At 40.4% G+C, this 21,482-nt stretch overlaps 1 protein-coding gene across 1 annotated transcript in view; it reads right to left on the minus strand.

The window, feature by feature from the left end:
• BMPER (BMP binding endothelial regulator) overlaps positions 1 to 21,482 on the minus strand; it is a 144,784-nt gene that overhangs the window by 49,065 nt on the left and 74,237 nt on the right. Inside the window, exons 8-12 of the mRNA XM_075495600.1 lie at positions 19,537 to 19,646; positions 18,763 to 18,903; positions 16,383 to 16,487; positions 10,828 to 10,873; positions 1,497 to 1,826 (exon numbers count right to left, since the gene is read on the minus strand). Of these exons, the coding sequence (XP_075351715.1) occupies positions 1,497 to 1,826; positions 10,828 to 10,873; positions 16,383 to 16,487; positions 18,763 to 18,903; positions 19,537 to 19,646 (732 nt within the window). The remainder of the gene's footprint in view (positions 1 to 1,496; positions 1,827 to 10,827; positions 10,874 to 16,382; positions 16,488 to 18,762; positions 18,904 to 19,536; positions 19,647 to 21,482) is intronic.

Below are 21,482 nucleotides of genomic sequence, written 5' to 3' on the forward strand. Positions count from 1 at the left end.
ACCTGATCCTGCCCCGTTAAGGGGAGGAATTATTTAGGCTATAATTTGCAGTGATTACACACTGTTTGGTATGTTGTCATATGCCATGTTTGTACTCCCTCTGCCAACACATGGACAAGGGTGTGTGTAGTCGTTTATTAGGCTTGCACCAGAGACAAATGGAATAGCAGCAGGATTAGCTGTCATTCATCTTCGATTGAAAACCTTTCCTTGGCCTGTGGTTGGCTAATGAAATCCACATCGCCAGAATTCATAGCGTTCAGCTGGCTGCAAAGAGAAACCCTCAAGATGCTTTTAATTAGAAGTTGTGAATAATGGTCAACTTGTGTGCATTTTACAGACAGCCACAAAAATCTGCATTGCCACTTTAAGGAATGAGCCCAGAGCTGGGATCCACATTATGCAGACTTACATTTCCAGGGGCTATATGAACAGGTGTCTAAATTCTCAGCTCAACAGTGGGTGCTAGTGTCCCCCTTGAAAAAAAATAATGCTAGATAATGAGTATGACTATGCGTCACGCCTGTGACCATATCACTCCATAAGAAAGATTGGTTTCACTGCTTTCACATGGCATTTAATTGAATTAACAGTAAACAGTATTCTCACTGAAACAGTACTTCACTGTGTAAGTGAAATCTCTCAGGACTACAGTAGTACCTAACACATGCTAATGAGAAAGTTTTAAACTTCCCTCAGTATTTATCTATGCAAGGATACATAGTTTCAGAACAGTTTATCAAAACAAATCTAAGTCCTCTGGTTTAGAATTTTGACAATTAATGTATTTTCTAGGACTCAAAAGACCTGAGTCTGCTATCTCCCTTCCCTCTTTCTGCAAATAAGGCACCAGATTCTCTGAAGTTTCTGATTTCCTTTTGCTTCTGGTGCTGTGGACTCTCTGTTCCTCGCAGACAAACTCTTACTCGAGCACAAAGCAAGCCCAACAGGATAGCACTGAACAGCAAATTAGGCCTTGGTTTTCAAACCAGGACCTCCATTTTGCTGGGTAGCCCCAGTGAAATATTTCCATAATTTGACAACTTAAACTCATTCCAGCCATTAGTAACTATGATTTTATAGAATTGCTGACTCAGACTGTAAGGTATGTTGCTGCAACTGGGAAAAAACCTGAATGTTATGTTTAAGAACTGATCTCCTCTCTGTTCTTATCTATAAGTATCAAGTGATGACACTGCATAAGCCACTCTGAAGTTACTAGAAGTTAAAATCATGGCACAGTTGTCTATGCAGGCAGTTAATTGTCAGCTGCAGAATGAAACATAGCTTAGCAAACATTCTGCAAAGACTTCAAACTCATAGCTGGGATCTCTGTCTGCTTGTGGGCTGCAGGGATTTTGAAAGCACTTTGGGTTCCTCATATCTCTAAAGAGTTATAACTACATTTATTACTGCTATCGTGCTTTTTTACTGACTGCTGTTCATATTTGCACTTGAGAAGCTCTTCAGGGAGAAGACACACACACTTGCCCTACCTGCTTTGGTTGTCACTTTCAGCAAATAACCATCCAAATCGATCTGAAATTGCGGTGTCTCGCAAGGTAGTGAGATGCGGGTCCCATTCCACTTCACTGTGAGGTGCTGCTGGAGGCTGATAGTGCTTCTGCCCAACACAAGGTCCACCGACTTTGTCCAGGAGAAAGAACGAGTCCGACGAGCATCGTTTTTTACCAGCACCTGAAAGGGCGAGGCAGAGGAGGAGCAGTCTTTCGTCAAAACGTACTGACATGTTCCCTGAAAGTTAAATGTCCGTCCGTCAAAAGTGTTGTAGTGAGGGTCTCCAAATACAGTGCAAACTCCAGGCTCTGCAGGTGAGTGAGAAACAAAAGCGCCATATCAGGATCAATCAAAGTTCGAAAAAAAACACTTGATAAGAACTTAGAGGATGCCACTCTCACCTAATCTATCTCCCTACGGGGCAGATTTGGCTGATGCCCACTAGGAATACATATTTTTGAAAAACAGAGCTTCGTGGCTTTAGTAGAAGTCTTTCCCAAAGTGGGTGGGAACCAAAGGTAAATTGATCCTTGGGGCAGCATAGGAAGACTAACCTGTAGCTAGGAACCAAAGACACATCTTCCAGCCTATGTTTGTCCCTTAAACATAATGTACCACCTGAACAGTTTAGGTTATTACAATGCCTGTGAAATTTTTCAAATTATTTCATTTCCAGAAAATACAAGCCCCACTCATGATATCAGAGCAGGCAGAGCCCTGGGCTTGCAGAGCCCACATGTCTCTGGAGATGTATTATGGGAGCCTTCCCACTGAGCTTCAGCTTTCCAAACATGAAATGTCTAGTCTAAGCAATTCATCCAGTCTCCCTCTCACTGACAGAGAGAAACAGACATGACTAGAAAGTGGGGAATAATACTTAATACGTGGGGAATTACTCTCTGGAGGAGCCTGTCTCTGCTGCCAGCTCTGGGACCACAAACAAGTATCTAAGACTACAGGCATTCCTCTCAGACAGTTAAATTCCCCTGAGATGAGCTCCCACCCTTAAGTTGTGTTGTGGGAGCAAAGCCTAATCCACTAAGAGAAGCAGAATTCAAAACATCACATGTATATTTTTGAGGCTAATTTTAATGTCCCCAGTTAGGCAGGGGTGATCCCCTGAAATTAAAAGCCATCAGACCACTTCAGCAGGACCTGATTCTGTCTATGTTTTACACAGACACACTTATAAACATTGTACATTTATAAACTAGGTATATTTATGGGTTTTTTCCCAAATTATCTGTAGAACCAGCATCTTTATTCAGTGTTACAAGCTATCATATATGTTGTTTATATACAACTGACTTGTAGTAGTTATTGTTATTATGCTACCAACTAAAAGTCAGTAGTACGTGACTAACATGATGCAATGACTATCTAAGGGCATGGTATCTCTGCCAATCATTTGCATCATTACAAATGGAGGGAGATTTCTTACTGCTGTTTGCAGCCATACGCTGGTTGGAGAAACTGCAGCTCAAAGGCAGAATGTTTCCACACTCATGTCAATGATGCTGAGTTACCCTGCAGTTACCCAGCAATTGATTGAATTGCCTCACAATCAAAGAGAGCAGCAAATTTATTTGCATTGCAGCCTTCTCATATAACAATAGGTCCTAACCACATCTCATTGCTGCTGTTCCTGGAAGAAGGAGTCTCAAGGCAGAGAAATGAACACTGCTACTGCCAGCTGGATACCCATGGGCTGAGGCTGCTTTTGAAAGATGATGCCTGTTTTGGGGGGGAGGGCTTGGTGCAGTAACAAAATTTGACTCAGTAATCAGAGCGCTGTGAACAGCATCAATCAAAAGAAAAAAACAAAACCCAACAAAGGAGGGAAGAGTAACAAGGAATACAGTTCATTCACTGAAACAAAATTTATCCAACTAACAATGTCTCGCCTGAAAAGGCAGCTGAAAAAAGGCAAATTCAAACATAGAAAAAAGAAGGAGACATGGATGTTATGGAGAGGAGGCAGGGAATTCCTTCGGTGGAGTGCAATGCAGCTCTGACTATGCAATACACCTTTCTCAGCAGGGTTTTTCAGCCTAGGCAGAGTGCTATGCTAAAGCAGCTATAATGTTTCTGGCAGTTTTCTAGCTGTAGTTAAAGAGCATCCCAGGATACCTACATAGAGACACAGAAAATGGGGCTGAAGGGGACTCTAGGGGACATTACCTTTTCCTTCTCCAGGTGTAATGCAGAATCACCTGTACCTATGTTATTCCTGACAGACATTTATCTAACCTGATCTTTATATTTATCTAACCTGACATTTATCTAACCTGAGCAGTAGTAACAGCAACCCCACAGCTGCCTCCGGCAACCTGTTGTAGTGCTCAGCTGTCCTTACTGCAAGTAAGGTCTTCCTAAAGCCTAACCTCAGTCTCCCTCACCGCATGGTGCAGTGCCATCACAGAGCTGGTACCTGGGAGATTTGTGCTTTACCCCTAACTTGCCACATGCATGCTTCTTTAGCTAAGCGAGTAACTAGTCTTGGCATCATTATTATGCCTCTCTACTATGTCTGGCAACCAGGGACCAACAGTTTCAATTTCTCAAGGACATCATGTTGACAGCTCCATTAGAAGTCAAAATGAACCACATTTGATCAACACCTCTGGAAATCAGGCCCAACGGACTTTAAGCAGAGACTGAAAACCAAGACACTTAGATAGCAGAATGCTTTTAAAAACGTGCACTTCTGTGAGTCTCATTTTCCTCATTGATACCAATAAGGATATCAATAACTGTTTTCCAAAGTCCATAAAAAGATTAATTGATTCTCCATAAATTGGCAGGAACCATATCGTTTTTAATCCCCAATGCAACTTTTACCAATGGGAAAAAAATTCATAGATTTTATACGGACACCATCTGACTTTACCATTACTAAATCATACTAACATGTTTCCGACTTCCTTATGTACTCATGTAATTATCTGCATGATTAATATTAAGAAACATTTTATTACCTGCTCAGATTCTATTTCATTTTTTCAGGCTTTAATTTTTCTTTAAACATAATGACAACTTTTATGAAAACAAGGAAACTATCAACAAAACAATTGCCCCAAACATCAGCGAAGATTTCAGAGGAGAGAACTGGCTTTTGTCTGTGTTTCTAGAGGCGAAGAACATGGACATATTATACCTGTTATTAAGTAACATATCGGGAGGGGGAGGCTGGTTCTTCACCTAAGCAAGTGGCTAAAAGGCAAGACATGAGAGGAACAAACATATTTAGAGATGTGCAAGTAAAATTGATAGTACCAATGGGATCCAAAGGAAATATTTATTTTTAATTTCTAATGTGTTATGCAGAGTAATGTTGTTTTATGTTATGTTACATCGTGTCACGTCATATGTCAACTTGATGCAGTGCAGTTAAAATAAAAAAGAATGTATTTTGGACTGGATAGCTGAATGTCTGATCCAAATTTTGCTGTTTTCTTTAATAACCAAGGAAATGGGGGAGGGAAAATCTACCTAAGAACAGCCTAAATAATTGATTCTCTGATATCACTGTGTAAAACATTCTTGAAAGGTTTGCTAAAATTGTGGGTTTTAAAAAAAAATCCACACCCTGCAAGAGTGTGTGCGATAACTCAGGCACTGCAAGTAAAAACTGGTTGGCCTAGAATAAACTTTAAATACTGGGTGTAACAAGACTGCAAAAGACAGGCAACATGAAAAGAGTTCCTGCCATTTTTAGATTTGGGGTTGTTGTTTATTTCCTTTTGGGAGAGTTTCAATCACATCATGTTTTATGGTTTGCTTCTTTTTTTTTTCCCCTTTTTTTTCCCTTCTGAAACAAACAAGTCTTTCTGCTTGGCTGTTTTTGAAACCTATTGGAAGCATCAGTTCTCTAGTTAGGATTGTGTGTGACTTGCTCCTGTGTTGGGACATAACAGATGGAGAGGTGTTGCTACACCACCAAAGCTCTGCTCCTGCATGCTGGAGTATGAATTTTGATAGCTTGTGCTAACAAGGCATAGGGTCATGGGTGAAGACCTTCCCTTTTTTTCCTACAGTACGTTGTTCCCAGCTTATTGCGTATACTCCTTGTCTCTATCAGCTGTCTAGGGTAGAGTTAGAATAGGGCAATTATATACAATACTTCCCTCTAAGGCTCTGCCAGCCTCCAACTATTTTCAGTTTAGGGATTTTCTGAGCCAGACATGGTTTCTCTTTATTTAGTGACCTTTGATAGACTTCTTTTCTGTGAATTTGTCCAGTCTTCCCTTGAACCCAAAAATGTTTTTAGCATCCACAACATCCTTGGCTAAAGGCATGAAGAACCACTGCCTCTTGCTTGTTTTGAACCTGGCATTCATGATCTTTGATGTCTTCTTTTGCTCATCTACACATGCACATGAAGGCAAATATACCCATTCCCTCTCTGTCCCTGAAAAACACAGATTTTACAAAGGACGGCTCCAGAGCTATGTTCAGGAGGCTGTGATTTTCAAAGCGCCTTAGGCACTCAACTCTATTTAAATGTTATTGGGAGCTGGCTGCAAACACCTCTAAACCTCTTTTGGAAATCCTGCATTTAGGCTCCTAAATCAGTGTTCAAAACTTCTGGCTTTCCTAAAAGCTTCTGGGAGCTCAGGAGTTTTCACATTTGTTTTTTAAGCAACAAAATATGGACTTCACGCTTCTACATTTGACAATCTTAAACTACATGTGTGATTCATGCAGTTTGCTCAGCTCCCACCTAAGGCTCTACAGCTTACTCGCAAACTAATAGTAATAGTATTTAGGTGCTAAAGTGAATACTATAGAACTCTTGGCATGCTTTCCTTGCATTCACAAATCATGCGCCCAATTCAAATGAAATAGTGACTTTCATTAGAAAAGGTAAAGGGGAAGGTAACTGTGGGCAAGGAGCACCGTTTTTGAAAACACATTTATCTGTACAAAAAAGGAAGCTGAAAAAGCAACAGCAAGGAAAAGAACATTTTAGTATTCCCTGAGTTTTAATGTACTCTCATAAGGAAAAAAAAAGTTTATGAAATCACGACCTGGTTTGGCCAATACAGAGGGATAAAAGTCTGAAAGACAACTCATTTCTAGTAAGTAGTACGCTGAGTAAAGGTAAGAACCACTTATTGAAATAAGTGATTGCCAAAAAGTACCTTTCTGCCTTCCACCCAATGCCTCCACCCCCCCAGACAGTACTTAGCCTTTCTAGAAAGGCGAGATATATATACTGCTTGGTGGAGGCCAGACAGACACTCAGCACACACATCCTGACCAGCCGGAGAGCATGAGCATATTGGCTGGGCAATTAGCACACTTGTAGCTCCAGAGCAGCCACAGGATATATTGTCTCTAGCTGCGTTTATTATTTGTTGGGATATAAAGGAAATGGGACACAAATCCATAGGAAACCAGGCTCTGTTAGCTCTGGTGCTCATGGAATAGCTTGTTTTATTTTTTCAGGAGATCAGAGCAGTCAATTGAAGTCCAAGATGTCCAGATGTCTGGTCACACTCTTCTGGGCTTGTAGCTAGTTAAGAGTGGCCAAGAAAAATATACTTTAAATTATAACTAAAATTGGTTTGGACACTTTCTAAGTAAGGAGAGGGAGGAAAAAATACAAGTTTACCAGTTAAGGGTGTTCTGGTTGCACATCTATAATTCAAAAATATCTCAGCTTTTTAAAAATGAAATGAAACTTTGAATGCAATTAGCCCATATGCTGAATTAAGCCCTAAATCAAACAGAACACATTATTAACTTTTGAAAACTAGCTACAGAACACGCATAATAGAATTTCATTAGCTTTTATTTAAAAAATGCACAAGCCATAGAGTACTTTCCTCATAACTGCTGCATAGTGCAGCTTGATATAATACACATTACAAGGTGTGGTGTCAAAAACTCCACAGGAGTCTTTATGGTCTATTTCATAAATAAAATAGCTATTCTAATTTGTCCAAATACATATTTATACAGTAGACCATCATGGCTGAAATGGCTGAGGAGGTAAATCATGACCAGCATTCCAGTATGAATAACCAATTGCAGTCTTTTTGTTGATGTATTTCTCCATGGCAAGGAAATAACACAAGAAACAGGACCAGCAGGGGCCTATGTGGTCCTTTAGTCCCAATCCCTGTTCTCACAGGTACCTACAATGCATAGCCCCACCTTTTTCACCTTTTTTTTTCCTTTGAAGAGTAATGGATTTTTTTTTAGTATTTCTATAAAACAAATAAAAAGGATGCAGGACCAGGTGAAAGTACCAACCTTTTACTCCTAAGGCTGGGTCCAAATGCCCTTCAGTTTGGTTTAGCTCCGCTGGTCATTTTGTCAATTAAAAAAAGCTGCAGAATGATTTGTGATGAACAAAATTTTCTGCCCCAAAAGAGGCCTTTACTGCAAAATTAATCACGTGTACTGCTAGACCTAGATGACTGCAGTCCACTTTGAAAAAATTTCATCCATAAAGCCTCACGACGACTTAGGTAAGACTGTGTTAGGATTATTGATCATGGTTAAAATACACCTACATGGTTGCAGTAGGAAGATTTCATCCTGCATACTGCAATTTCAGGAAGGGATATCAATTCTTTGTCAAGAACAAAGATTTAACCTCCACTGCAAATTCCCATCTTTGTCTGGAGTTGAGAGCAGTCTGTTAATGTTATTTGAACTCAGGTTTAGTGTTTTCTTTTTTTAATATGAAAATGACCTTGGTCTAACATAGGATTACTAATTTATGGAATTGACGTCAGTGGTGATTTTTCTAAATCAAGCCCAAAAGAGTACATTTCATTACATTTTTACAGCAGGATAAACTAAACTGTTGAATTTTCCACTGGTATGACCACTGTGTTTAATTAGTGATAACTGTACACCAGCCATGGAGCTTAAACAGCAACATGCCAAAACCAACCATAGTTAACTTCGGCAACAGTAGACAAAAGAGACTCTCCAGCCCTTTAGGAGACAAGGTACTTTTTCTCTCTGCAACAAACTGCTTTGAAAAATAATCCTTTGATTATTTTTTTTTCAGTTTAAAGTGTATCCTTTAACAACGTGACTGTTTTTGACCCACTTCATACAAATTGGCTGCATTTAAACTGTACTCAAAGCTCTCCTGTGTACAGTATGTTCTTGTACCTCCTATGTTGTTTTTACTTTGGAAAATTAATATCTGCTGGACCGCCAGAAATGTCTGGTGTGTTAATATGTGGAGAGAGAGTCAACATGAGTGGGTAGCTGAGGGAAAGGGCTGTGCATGTACATCTTATCAGAAATTGGCTGAATTAGCAACGTTTCTAATTACTATCTGAGATAGTGATCATCACTGAAATCCTTATGATTTTGCCTTTTGCCTGCCTTATGTCATGATGAGATTTACAGCACTTCTGGCGCAAAAGAGGAATTAGTTCCTTGCAAATGGCAACTGTTAAAACACTAATGGCTACCACTGCTGTATGACAGTAGGTATTTAAGCTCTTTGATTACATTACCTGATAAAAGCTGGGAACGGCCTTTAATCATAAAAGCTTAGAATCAACTCAGCATCATCTCTCCTCCAAATACTAAATGGGCCCACAGTGAGGCACCTCTCCAAAAAAAGGACCCCTCTGTTTCATGTGCGACAGAGGAGCATGCTACTGCGGGACAGTGCAACGAGCCTCCCAGCCTCACGTGCAGACAGGACCCATAAGAAGAGGCTAAGGGAATAAGGTTGTTTATCCTGAAAGCTTGGGGGAGACCTAAGAGCAGTTTGCCAGTGCCTCGAAGGAGGTTACTGGGAAGATGGAGCCAGGCTCTTTACAGAGCTGCTTGGCAGGAGGACGAGCAACAATGGTGTGCCCTTAATTTCACATCTTATAGTCATGACCATTCCCTTCTTATATCATCAAGAAGTTCTGACTTTTTAGGTAACCTGGTTCCTAGATGAGTTATTTTTACTTTGAAGAAATCTATTTTTTGCCTCCTTCTCCCATGAAACAATTACCACAAATCATCATTCTCTGGCAGCATTTCTGCAGGAATCACTGTACTGTCTTCTTTTTAACCCCTTACAGTAAAGGGTCTCCAGTGCTTTGAGGGAATGGCTGCCCCATTATTTCCCTCACCCTCTCATGTTACAAAAGGACATGTGAGAAAGGTTAAATGAGACTGAAACATAAGAACAAGATAGAGATCGATAAATTCATTACACTAATGACATGTCATGTTCAAGCAGAGGTCTATGTAAATTTCTTCTGCCTTGAAACTGAGCTAACATGAAATCAACTGCTGGTCCGCTGAATCCTCTTTCATTTCTCCCTTTGCTCAGTATTATTTTAAGTGTTTCTGAGGTTGCCACTTGTATTTAATTTCATTTTGATACTGAAGACTTGCAAACTAGATTTTTTTTATCACAAGTTACATGTTTCAAAATAATTGAGCTGCAGAGTGGAAAAACAGGTATTTAGCATACGGAATTTGTGCAAATCAAGAGCAGCCAGAATTGAGTTGATCAGCAAAACCAATTTGATTTTAGACAAAAGAGTAGGAAACACTCTCCTTACAAACCTGCTCCTGCTTTCAGAAGCCTTCCTATAAATCATAAAACCCCATTTTAGCAATCTGTCCCTATTTGGTAAAATACTTAAACATATCCTGAAGGAAATACATAATTGTATCCTGTTAATTTCAGTGAAGATGGGTCTCCCTGTTGACTTAAATAGGACCAGCTTAAAGATAAGTATTTGTGTAAGTGCTTTGCTGACTAGGAGAGAGCACAAGTGATATCATAAGATGATCATTCCTGAAGTGAAGAGTAAAAGGATAAAAAGATGATGGTTGAGCTAAACATCATACAGACAGAAGGATAGCTTTCTATTGTACTTTCCACTGCTGCCCCAGACTGTGTCTCAGATTTCTGCACACCTTTTTTTAACTCTCACAAATCATCTGCAAAGGTGTTGGATTATATATACACATAGCTGGCCTGTTATTTACAGATATAAAAGGTACCCAGTCCTAAAAGTTACAACTCTATTTATTTGCTTATTTTATTACCTACAAATTTCACAGACCAACTATATACTTCAAAAAGCAGCACCTCAGATTTGACAAAAATAGTGTCATTTGGAAAAAATAAAATAAAATAAAATACCCAGGCATTATTTTTTAAATTTACAGATTTATAGGAGGCAAAATCTGTGGCCAGAAATAATCACCTGCCCTTTAGTCACCTCTAAAAAGAAGGCAGAAAAGCAAACATACTTCTACTATATTTATTTTCTCTGAAAGAATAAAAAAGAATTTAAAGAATGTGAAGAAAGAACTTACTTTCAGTGCAAATAGGACAGCATCCTTTTCTGTTCAGGATTTTACCCTAATTGGGAGAAAGACAGGCTGATTTAATGAAAGAGTTTTTGGAGCAATGACTGTGTTATGTTGTAAGGCTGGATAAGCCTTTTAAAATAGTTCAAGTTGTGTTTGAACTCAATGCCCTGGTTACAGCTTCAAATATCAGGTGCTAAAAACAGACAGAACTATTCAGAGAGCTTCCTGGCAGTCTTATAAGAAATGAAATACTAAAAGGGTTCTCTGTTACCACTTTTCTCTTTAGAGGGAGTGTGAGAGAATTTTGGACTCATGTATTCATGGATATCTAAAGCAGACTAGTTATTGGGTTAACAAGATCACTACCTTTTCCCCCACCTCTTAAAATATATACAATGCATTTCCTATACACACCCTTTTAGTCGCTACACAGAGGCAATCTGCTCCGCACCCACCCCCACACTCCCCCCAAATCATTCATTTTTCCTACAAAAATGAAGGAAGGAAGGAGGCATGGTAGAGATCTAGCTTGCCAGGTCTCTTTCATGGCTAAATCTTGTGGTCTCTCTCACCAAATCATATCACCAGTCATGGACCAATCTCCCAGTGAAGTAAATGGGCATGCATCCAAGGATGTGCAACGTCTAAAAGCAAACAATTTGGTCTAGTCATAGTAATATGGACAAAAGGTTCGAGTCTTTATTTAACACTCTGCCCAGGTCAATTTTATTTATGGTTGTGTCTTATACAAGGCTGGCTAGAAGCAGGAGGCATGCCTCTGTGTACATACATTCATGCTCCTTTTCAGTCTTCATCGAATTAAAAGATGTTCTATCTGATTTTACTTAAATTCCCTAAAGTTAACTGTCAAGCTAGAGGATAAGCCTGGAAAATTTCAGACCGAACGATGTGTTTTTCCAAGCAAAAACTGGCATGTGTTATAACAGAACTTATGGTGATATTGGAGCTCACCCACATTCCCATACAGGGAAGGAAGAGGCATATGGAGCTGTGCTGCTCCCCAGCACCGACCTTTGCTCCAACAGTAGTGGAACACAGAGAAAGTCCCCTTTGTGGGACCACTGCTCCTGTTCCCCACCAAGCAGGTAAGCAAGGAGTAGCCAGCAAGAGTGAGCAAATGGAGCTGGGCTATTCTGCCCACTCAACATACACAACAGTGCAGAAAAGCTCATGAAAACAGACAAGAAATAGGTGGCAGGTCTATGCAGAGAGCAGAGAAGTGGGCACAGGCAGCAAGCCCTATTGCTTTCTGCCTTGCTTTCTGCCTACAGTGTTGCCAAGCTTTGACAACATGCATGGGGAGAAATGAACTCCAAGTATCTGCCGGCCGACTGGAGTGGAGCACATTCCGTCCTGCTCGTGCTTGATGCACCCCGATGGCATGAATGAGAACTTGGTGATGAGTGCACTTAGGCTCATCATCTGCAGGGCATAAAAGTTCAGCATAAGCTTGTCTTTGAATGTGCAACTGTGTGTGAACAGACTTGAGGCACATCTGGACTTGAGAAAAGGGCTGGATCAGTTTCACTGGCAGTGTGGGCAATGCTTAGATGTTTGTGTGACCACCAGGCCCCACAGCAAAGAGAATAGCTGAGGACCAGGCTGCAACAGGGAGATCTACCAAGCACCTGCTAGGACAAAACCCCTTGAAGAAGGAACCATTAAAACTGCACAGAAACAGGGAGCTGGGCAACACTTATCTGTACGAATGGAAGAAGTGCAGCTGAATGCCACACACTGCACTGCACAGCCTTACCTCTCTGTTTCAATAAAAGAGTTGAAATCATCAGCCGAGCTGGAAGTGGCAAGAATTCAAGTGAAATTGGAATCTCCAATGCGGCCTGCTGAGGCTGGTTACTTGAGCCACCATGTTGGCCCGAGATCCTGTTTTTGTCTTGTAGAATAAGGAAACCCATTATTGCTAACATGTGCTGCAACAGTTTGTTAGCATTGAGGGTTCCCTTAGGAGTGGGCTAAGTGATGTGATCCCATTTTTCCCTATGAATATTTATAAGCAGACCACATTTGAGTCTATTTATTTTCTGGGATTTTTCTTCTTTTTTATGAGGTTTTCAATTTTATGTCTGAGGTTTTTATTTTCTATTTTTTTAAGGCAAGACTAATTGTGGGGGGAAGGGAGCTGTTTCATTGTGCAATAGCAACAGCTGTTGTTTTTTTGTGCCTCATTTGGCACTAGAGTAAAAACAGCAACTTTTTGTTTGTAATAATAACAGATGTGTATAACATTAAATGCAGTCTGTGCTAGAGATGGGAGAACGTGTTCTGAATAAATTTTCAACTCACTTGAAGTTCATGGGTTCAAAATTTACCCACAGAATCGAACTCTGCAAATGTCTTCACATGCCGTGAATTTAATTCCATTAACTTTTGCACAGCCTTGGAGCTCAGAAAAGGCTGTACGCTGTAAAATTCACCAGGGTCTCCTCTAGCAGTACAAAAAGAGACATGTCCATGACCACTGACCATTACCACAGGCTTATATTGTTAGTGGGGAACGCAAAGGCGTAAGGAGAGGAGGCAAGGCGGAAAATGATAAGGATGGGTAATTGGAAAGGAGATGGCACAAGGAAGAAAGAGGCTGGAGCAGGGCTAGGGCAAATGAATAGCAAATTAGGTAGGAAAAGGTCTAAAGGATCTCTGAAACTCAGTCTTGCCAAGTGTTGAGATTACTCCCCTTCTATAAAGTATTTAAGCATGTGTTTAACTTTAAGCACACATGGAGGGCCTACTAACTTCAGCAGGACTGGACGCATGCTTAATAGCTTTGCTGGATGGGGCCCAGCGTGTACCACACCTTGCAGGCTGACACTCCAGGTAACTGAGAGAGGAAATATCTATGTGGAGTCAGCGGTCAGAAAGTAAGAAACAGAAACCACAAGCCACAAGGCTCACTAGAAGCCCAAGGAGGACTGATTTTACTATAAATATGACAGGAGGGATTGAATTTGCGAGATGTATTGCCTCCACTGCAGATGAAAAGAAGCTAGGAAAGACACTTCCTGTAATTAGTGATATAGGATTAAATGCTCCAAAAAGAAAAGAATAAAAGAAACAGAAAAATGTGCCTAGCTCTAGGAAGAAAATGAAAGAAATTGCAGAAACAGTCTTCAAAAATATGTCAGCCTGCCACCAACACATTGAATAATAAAAATGGTTGCACGGTATTGGAAATTTCTGCAGAATTACCACTTTGAAACCCATCATTTTAAGAAATAATTGGCCAAAATCTATGTTGATAAATTAAATAATATTCCATCACCAAAAAAACCCACAACATCACACAAAGAGTATTAAGACTGCATGGTAAAGCGTTTAAGTCAAGGAATAATATTGTAAGTTCCTTGTGAATCTTCAGTCCTTTCACACTCAGTTGTGTGTATCATAACACATTTTTAATAAGATAACTTTATGTGACCTGACACCCTAAGGGACACTAAACAGCATTTTATTCCACAGCAGTCTTCGATACTCAGTAGAGACTGCTTACTGCCAGAAATATTGTGAAGAGAGAAAAGAAATGGAGTTCACACCCCTACAGCTTGCAGAGACAGCAGCATAACTCTATGCATGATATCCAGATTTTCAGTATCAGAAACACTAATATATCTTTATCTTGAATAACGTGGTGTGTTTAATTACAGTTTGTAGATTTGTGACAGAATATCTCATCAAAGAGAGTGAAGCACACATGAAAAGTAAAAGATTTAAATCCATTAGCATACATTATTTGCTTTAAAATTACTTGGTACCCACTTGGAATAGGAAAATAAATCTGACTCTAGAGTTTACATTCTTTCTGCTACTTGTCCTTCTGATTTAGCTTGGAAGAGCAGAAATGTAATGTGTACCTGCGGAAGAGGCTGGGTTTGCATGCAGCTTGCTGTAGTCTCCATTTTAAGGCAGGGAGCAGGCTGACTGGTTAGAATACTGGAGGGAATGGTGCTGCAGGGTAACAAAGCTGGTCGTTTCAGCCCTAAGGAACTGGACCTTGTCTGAGGACTCAACTCGGAGGTCTAGGGCAGTTTAGGACTTCACATGAACCTTGGAGCAAATCATGTAGCAGCGCTGAACAAGTTCGTCAGTCAGCCAGTTATGCTGCCACAGGACTGCAGATAGTGAATTTTTACGCAGCACTATTTTCATTTTAGAAGTCACTTCAGCTGATCATCTCAATGCTCAAATTTATATATGGATACTGCTGAAGCGGTATATTTCACTTAATCTATGTTAAGCCATATTAGTTATTTGATCTCAGAAGCATCTTGAACATTTGAAATGCATCAGCACAGGGAAAATATAAATGAGATGCAGTGTATGCCAGGTTCTCAGCCAACAAAGAATTTGAAGAGACCTGAAGGGTCCAAGCTCTCACCTCCTGCTTATACTGTGAATGGCCTGAACAAACCTGATTGCCATGAGCCATATCAGGTTCCCAGAAGAGCAGCTCCATTTGTTCACACTTCCTAAGATGTATGCAACATCTCACGTGAGGCCCATTAACAGGAGAACTACCCTCTGCAGTAAGTGCTAGAGTGACAGGAAAAGGGTGTCCCCTCTTCTGAGGATGCAAGCATTGCTCTTGCAGCTCACTGGCACAGCAGAACAGGGAGCGCTAAGGTACAGGCTCTGTATTCTACCACTGCTTCTGGCTGTCAAAAGTTCACACGTATAATATTTTACAAACTAGAGTTTGTCATTTAAAATTTTATACCTAGGTGTCTGTGACTCATATTTTCCTCACTGGCTTCCAGGATGGAGAAGGAAACACTGAGAAGGTGTAATGCTAACGACTTGGCTCTCTCTCCTGCAGTTCTGTTCAAAGATCTGCCCCTACATGAGGTGCTATTTAGAGCTCCCTCTTCTGAGAGCTTGAGCCATTAAACCAAAATAATTTGTGAGTGACAGAAATCCAAGTAACAAAGGCTGACTTTAGCTCAAGGTTTCAAGTAATGCTAATTTTTGAGGCAATTAAGTAAAGTTACAATTACACCACTCTTTGGGTTCACTTCAGACTTTCAAATAAAAAATACTCGGGCTGCAGCCTTAGAGAAAGTGGCATGGCTTGATTGAAATCATTTGCTTTGCTTTGTCTAATTTACATTTTCAACTAAGTATTAAGCCTCATATGCACTGAGAAATGCAAGTGCAACAACCTCTTGTGGCTTGCCTTAACAATATGCATGCTCTTGAAATATTAACATAGTCATCTCACCACTCTATAAAGCTATTAAATATATGTGAAAGAGATGTTCCAGTACAGATACTTGGGACAGAGGAAGTTAAAGGGAGGAGGAGAAAAGGAGCACAGAGTCTTCAGAGCAAGGACAGAGGCAGGAAGCCCATATTCAGGGTAGCAGTAGCACGCTTGGGGAATGTCAGCCTAAATGAATATGCCAGAGGATCCCTTCTTTCCAACCTGCATGCCCCACTGCCATGCACACACTTCCAAGGAACACTGAAAAAGATAATGGTCAAGAAAAAAAGAGAAGAAAGCTCTGTTCTTTTAAAAAACTCACATGAGGACAGCTGCTGACTGGAATGCACTGTTTCTTGCGACACTCTGTCTTGCCTTTCACACAAGCACAGATGGTGCAGTTCACAGAGGACCACATCTCTCCATCCTGCAAAAGGGAACATGATATAGTATCAGCTGGGGTGGCAACAGGAAGCTATTTCAGCAATGTGTCATTGCACAAGTAAGGATGACTTTCCCTGTTGGCATTGTGTCATTGTTTAGTCTAAATTATTTTGAGGTGTCTGTCCATGGCCAGTCGGATTAAAGACAAAGATGAAATTCAGCAGGGTTTTCTTCCCTTTGGCCCTCTAGGTCAGAAATTCCTTTTGCCAAGACTAACCAAATCACATTTGCATTTTTGATCGGTGCCCTGATTATTTGCATTGTTTTCTCTCCGGTATGTGTCTGAGATGTGATCACACCTACCACAAATTTTTATTTAAGCTCACATAATTAGAAAAAACTGATTCATTGGGTTGAGTGACGTCTTTAAGTTGTTGCACGTGAAAGTATTTGATTAAGATGTCAGCATATAGTGAATTTATTCCCAGATGCAGCATCATTTTGACTTAGGGCAGGAATGGTGGAATAATGAATTCTAATTTAGATTACTTACAGCACTTTCACAGACACTTGATCTGCTAAACATCTGAAAATGTTTAGAAGAAATACAGTGCTGAACTTCTCAAATGCAAAGCAGGTAAGAGTCTATGTATGGCTCTTAAAGTATTAGGTGCAGAGCAAAATATGCCTCATGGACTTGTCCCCACTTACTTGGGAAGGACTGCTTGTGGAACTGCCCTGGCCCCTTTTTACATAGTGTTGCATTTGCCAAGTGTGGTTCCTAAAACATTTTGTCTCACCCACTTACAGTCTTGTGCTAGCCCGCTTAGAGCCAAAATGTGCATGTTTTCTCTTTACAGGGCTGCTGTGAAGGAAGGGTGAGGATAGACCTGACAGGAACAGGCAGTCCAACCAGACAGCTGTGAACAATTACATGCCCACCTCAACATCATGTTCTGACCAGAGAGAAAAACAGACTAAATCTGAAATACCAAGGAGCCTAACTTACTCAGCGCAGCATGCTTGGTCAAAGGCCGTCTCTCCCTACCTTTTGTTTCCAGGCCATGTTACGATTCCCTGGTGTTCCTGATGCAGCACATGTTCTGGTGGGCCTCTAACGACCCTTCTTCAAGCATCTGCTAAGGTACCAGAATATATCACAGCTGACTGCATGCAGCTACCCTGACTTTTTTCTCACAGCTGTTTTGCACAGGAGTGCAAAAACACATTCTCTGTGCCCATTCTACCTGTGTTAGACCTTTAACTTCAACAGAGCAATGTTGGATTTACCTTTTTGCACATGAGGCCAGAAATGAGTGTACTGTCTCATTATTTTTTCTTACTGCATATAATACTTAGTAATATAATAAAATCTTCACAAGAAGCAGAATATTTTAGTTGGGTGCCTAAGAAGCAGGCATTTGTTCCTGAAGCACAATAGCACCAGTGTGAAAGTGCCAATCAGATGGAGTATAGTCTCGGCGTACAGTAGGTTCACATGTAATTTCCAGAATAAACACTTCAGCTATGTACACAAAAGATGGAATAAATGGGAAGCAATTCTGGCTGAGCAAACCAAGTATTCACAAAGGATTTAACATTTGATCTGATTCAAGGGTCTCTTCATTCACAGATGGCCCATGAGGTGACAGAATCTTTTTCTGACACAGTGTGAAAAAAGCTGCACCACTTGGAAAAACAAAGAGGGTCTCAGCAATAGCAGAAGTGTTCTGCAGGGAATCTCTTGTGATTTGAAAACATTGGGTGAGAGTGCAGTAGGTAACCGTTATTACATGGCTATCCCAAGATAAGATGTGAGGGGTGCTGTCCTTAGCAGAGATGTGAAATGTAGTAAATCAAGATGAGTAACTTTCAGCCAAGATGAACTTCACACAGCTCCTGTTGGCTCAGCTATGGAAGAGACTCTTTGGCTCAGCAGATAAAGCCTACATAGCGCTCAGAATATCTTCTCCATTAATATCAGTGTTTGAGAAAGCAGAGCATTACTATCTCTTACTAAAAATGCAATACTTGTCATGAAACAGCAGCTTGAATCTCTGTGTACGGAGAGGGAGACAACATGTCACATCAAGGAGGAACTAATCTTTAATTGCTGTGTATCAGCAGAATTTACACAAACTCAGAAAAAAAATAACAGATGGCAAATCTTGCAAAGCTTTGGCTCTAAGTTGTTCCATCATCAACCACGATGGTGACGATTCTGCTAAAAAACAAGCCACAATACTAATTTACAGTAAACTCATGCTGTTTCACCTGTTACAATGGTATCTATTCTTGAGCCACACCTGAAACTTTACCTGGAAGATCTTATTGCCAAACTTGCACACTTTCACTTCCTCAGGAGAGATATATGAGACACACTCCTTGCAGCAGTGGTCTTTGTTTTTATTGCATTCACCAGGAAGTAAGCACCTCTTCTTACATATCACTGTTGAATCCTAGGTAAAAGGACAAAAGGAAATCATGAAATCATCACCGAGATGTTTGTGCTCCTGTGTGTCCTTACCATAACATTTCTGCTTGCTCAGTCATTGCATCCACCCAAGCTACAGCCCAACTGCTTTGAATAGGTCAGCTCAGAGAAAATAAAAATTATTTACTGGATTAAGGGAATCTTTCATGGTCTGTGAAGCTAAAGCCCAGCTTGTACTTCTCTTGGCCTGCAAAATCTTACTGATTCGGTGGCACTTTCATTTTTTGTGCCTAGGTGCAAAAATGCAAGTGGCCACAGTCATGGTAGAGGAACTAAAAAAAATCACTGCCCTTCAGCAGAGATGTGGTAGTTCACCATTTAGAAACTCCTCTTCCACTGTAATGCAAACTTAAAGAGGATCACATAATCTGAGTAACTTCATTTTGCATCACAGTCCAGGCATCATGTCTCAGCTGGGGCAGTCACTAACTTTTTAAACTTTCCTAGCACAACTGCAAGTGCTCTTCAGATCAGATTCTCAGGGACCACACAAGATGCCAAAGAAGAAGAGTATCAGGGCTTACAGTTCCACAGCCCTACAAATTACTGCCAAGCCAGACAACCAGCAGCACACAAAACCAAAGCACTGTGGACTTACCTTGCATGTACACATTGTGCAGTTGTCATAAATAAACAAGGACCCATTATCATACACGTTGCTGTGAAAGAGACAGCTTCCAAATGGGAGGTCAAACACTTTCCTCTGTCCTGAATATAAATAAACAGTAATAGAAACAGAATGTGGTTGAAAAGATGCCATATTGTCAACAAAAATAGTAGGGCTTATTGTCACCAGACCAAATTCATGTGCAATGTGTCATTTGCTATGTGTTTCCATTTTGGTGTGAAAAAAATACGTACTTTTAACAGTTCACTGTTCTTCTAGCACACATTCATCTGCACAAATTCTACCATGGGAGGGAATATAAATATGATTTATGGCATGTTTATATTGGAAAAATCTTTCTTCTCCTTCTCATCATAAAGTGCACAGTGCAGCTAAAGGAATAAAAAGTAAGCACTGCAAACTCTCAGGGTAGGTACACTTAAACTAGTTTAAACAGTCTTTAACTTAATGCAATAACTTATCAAATAAAGCAGCCTTAACTGGTTTTAGCATATCTACCTCAGGGGTTCACAGCAGCCAAACTAAACCAACTCAGTGACACTGATGCAAAAAACCCATAGGTGTTGTCCGGTCTTATTGAGATAGCTTGGTGTACCATGTTCACACAAGGTTGCAAGAAATACAGGCATTTGCATCGTTTATGAGCAGAATGAGGGCAACACGATATATTTCATTTCCATAACCCATAAAATATTTGGGTTTCATGAGAGCGAGGCAAGGTTTAGAGCACTATACAGGGAAGGCAGCATCAATATCAAATCCTTCCTGAAGTCCTGCAATCTTGCAAGCAGCTGCAGATCCAAGTTGCAACACACTTTGCAGGTCTGCAAGCTTCTCTTATTCCTCAGGTTCTTCTTTCCTAGTAGGTTATTTTAAACAAGTGACCATTATGATACACAAACATGAGCTCTTTACAAAAACTCACATGAAATCACTATACTTATCTTCCTGGTTTTGAATACCTTCCCGTTTACTTTTGGTGGCAGCCAACTCATATGTTCTTTTATGAGTGGCTGCCAGTCTCCTTGCTTATCATTTCTGAGGTCTGATGTTAAATAGGCATCAATTCCGAGGTAGGGAATGGCCACTATAAGTACATACAAGAAGTCACTAAGTACTAGGCCAATACTTTAGCTCTCAAACCACAAGGTCTTGGCACACTGTAATTCCTTCCATTTTCAATAATTCTTGATAAATGTAGAACAGCTTAAAAGAAAAAGGTTCCATTTTCCTCTGAGATATAATTGAACAAAAGGATAAGCACACAGCAAAATCCATTGGATTAGCCTTGAGTTTTTACAAATCTAATGTTAAAATAACTATTAAGCAAATGTTAAGAAATAATTGCTATTGTTCAGTTAGACACAATTTGAACACCTCTCTCTTGCAAATTAGCTACCTTGGACTAATCTGTGCTTGCATAACCAGCCTTCCTTTTACTGAATGTGTGTCTTTCTGAAAAGGCTTAATTTCTTTTGCAGGACTGACATATGAAATCAGGTGAGGATGCTCAGTAGCCCTAAAAGGAACTGCTCTACATCCATGCACCACTTATGGGCAAAGCCTAGCCATAGTCCCGCCTGTAACAACACTTCTACGGCTCTATGTGGGGCCAGGACTTCAGTCGCATAACTTATGTCAACAAGTGATCAAAAGTCCAGTTCTCTCTCACACCCTCTTGCCATGCTTTGCAAACCACTGAGCGCAATTCTGGGTGGCCAACCTAGTTCAAATGGTTGGTAAAAAACACTGACAAAGGAGCTACCACTTTAAAAGATGTGGTGGTGAAGATATTGGCTTAATGGTCAGCTTTGCTGGATCATAACCACTAGTTAAACTAATAATTCAAGTCCCAGTAGCGTCCACTGCATTCTTCTAAGCTATATACGCTGAGTATCAGGAATTCAACTGCAGGG

The sequence above is a fragment of the Mycteria americana genome, chromosome 2 (assembly GCF_035582795.1).
Source record: "Mycteria americana isolate JAX WOST 10 ecotype Jacksonville Zoo and Gardens chromosome 2, USCA_MyAme_1.0, whole genome shotgun sequence".
NCBI classification, from domain to species: Eukaryota; Metazoa; Chordata; class Aves; order Ciconiiformes; family Ciconiidae; genus Mycteria; species Mycteria americana.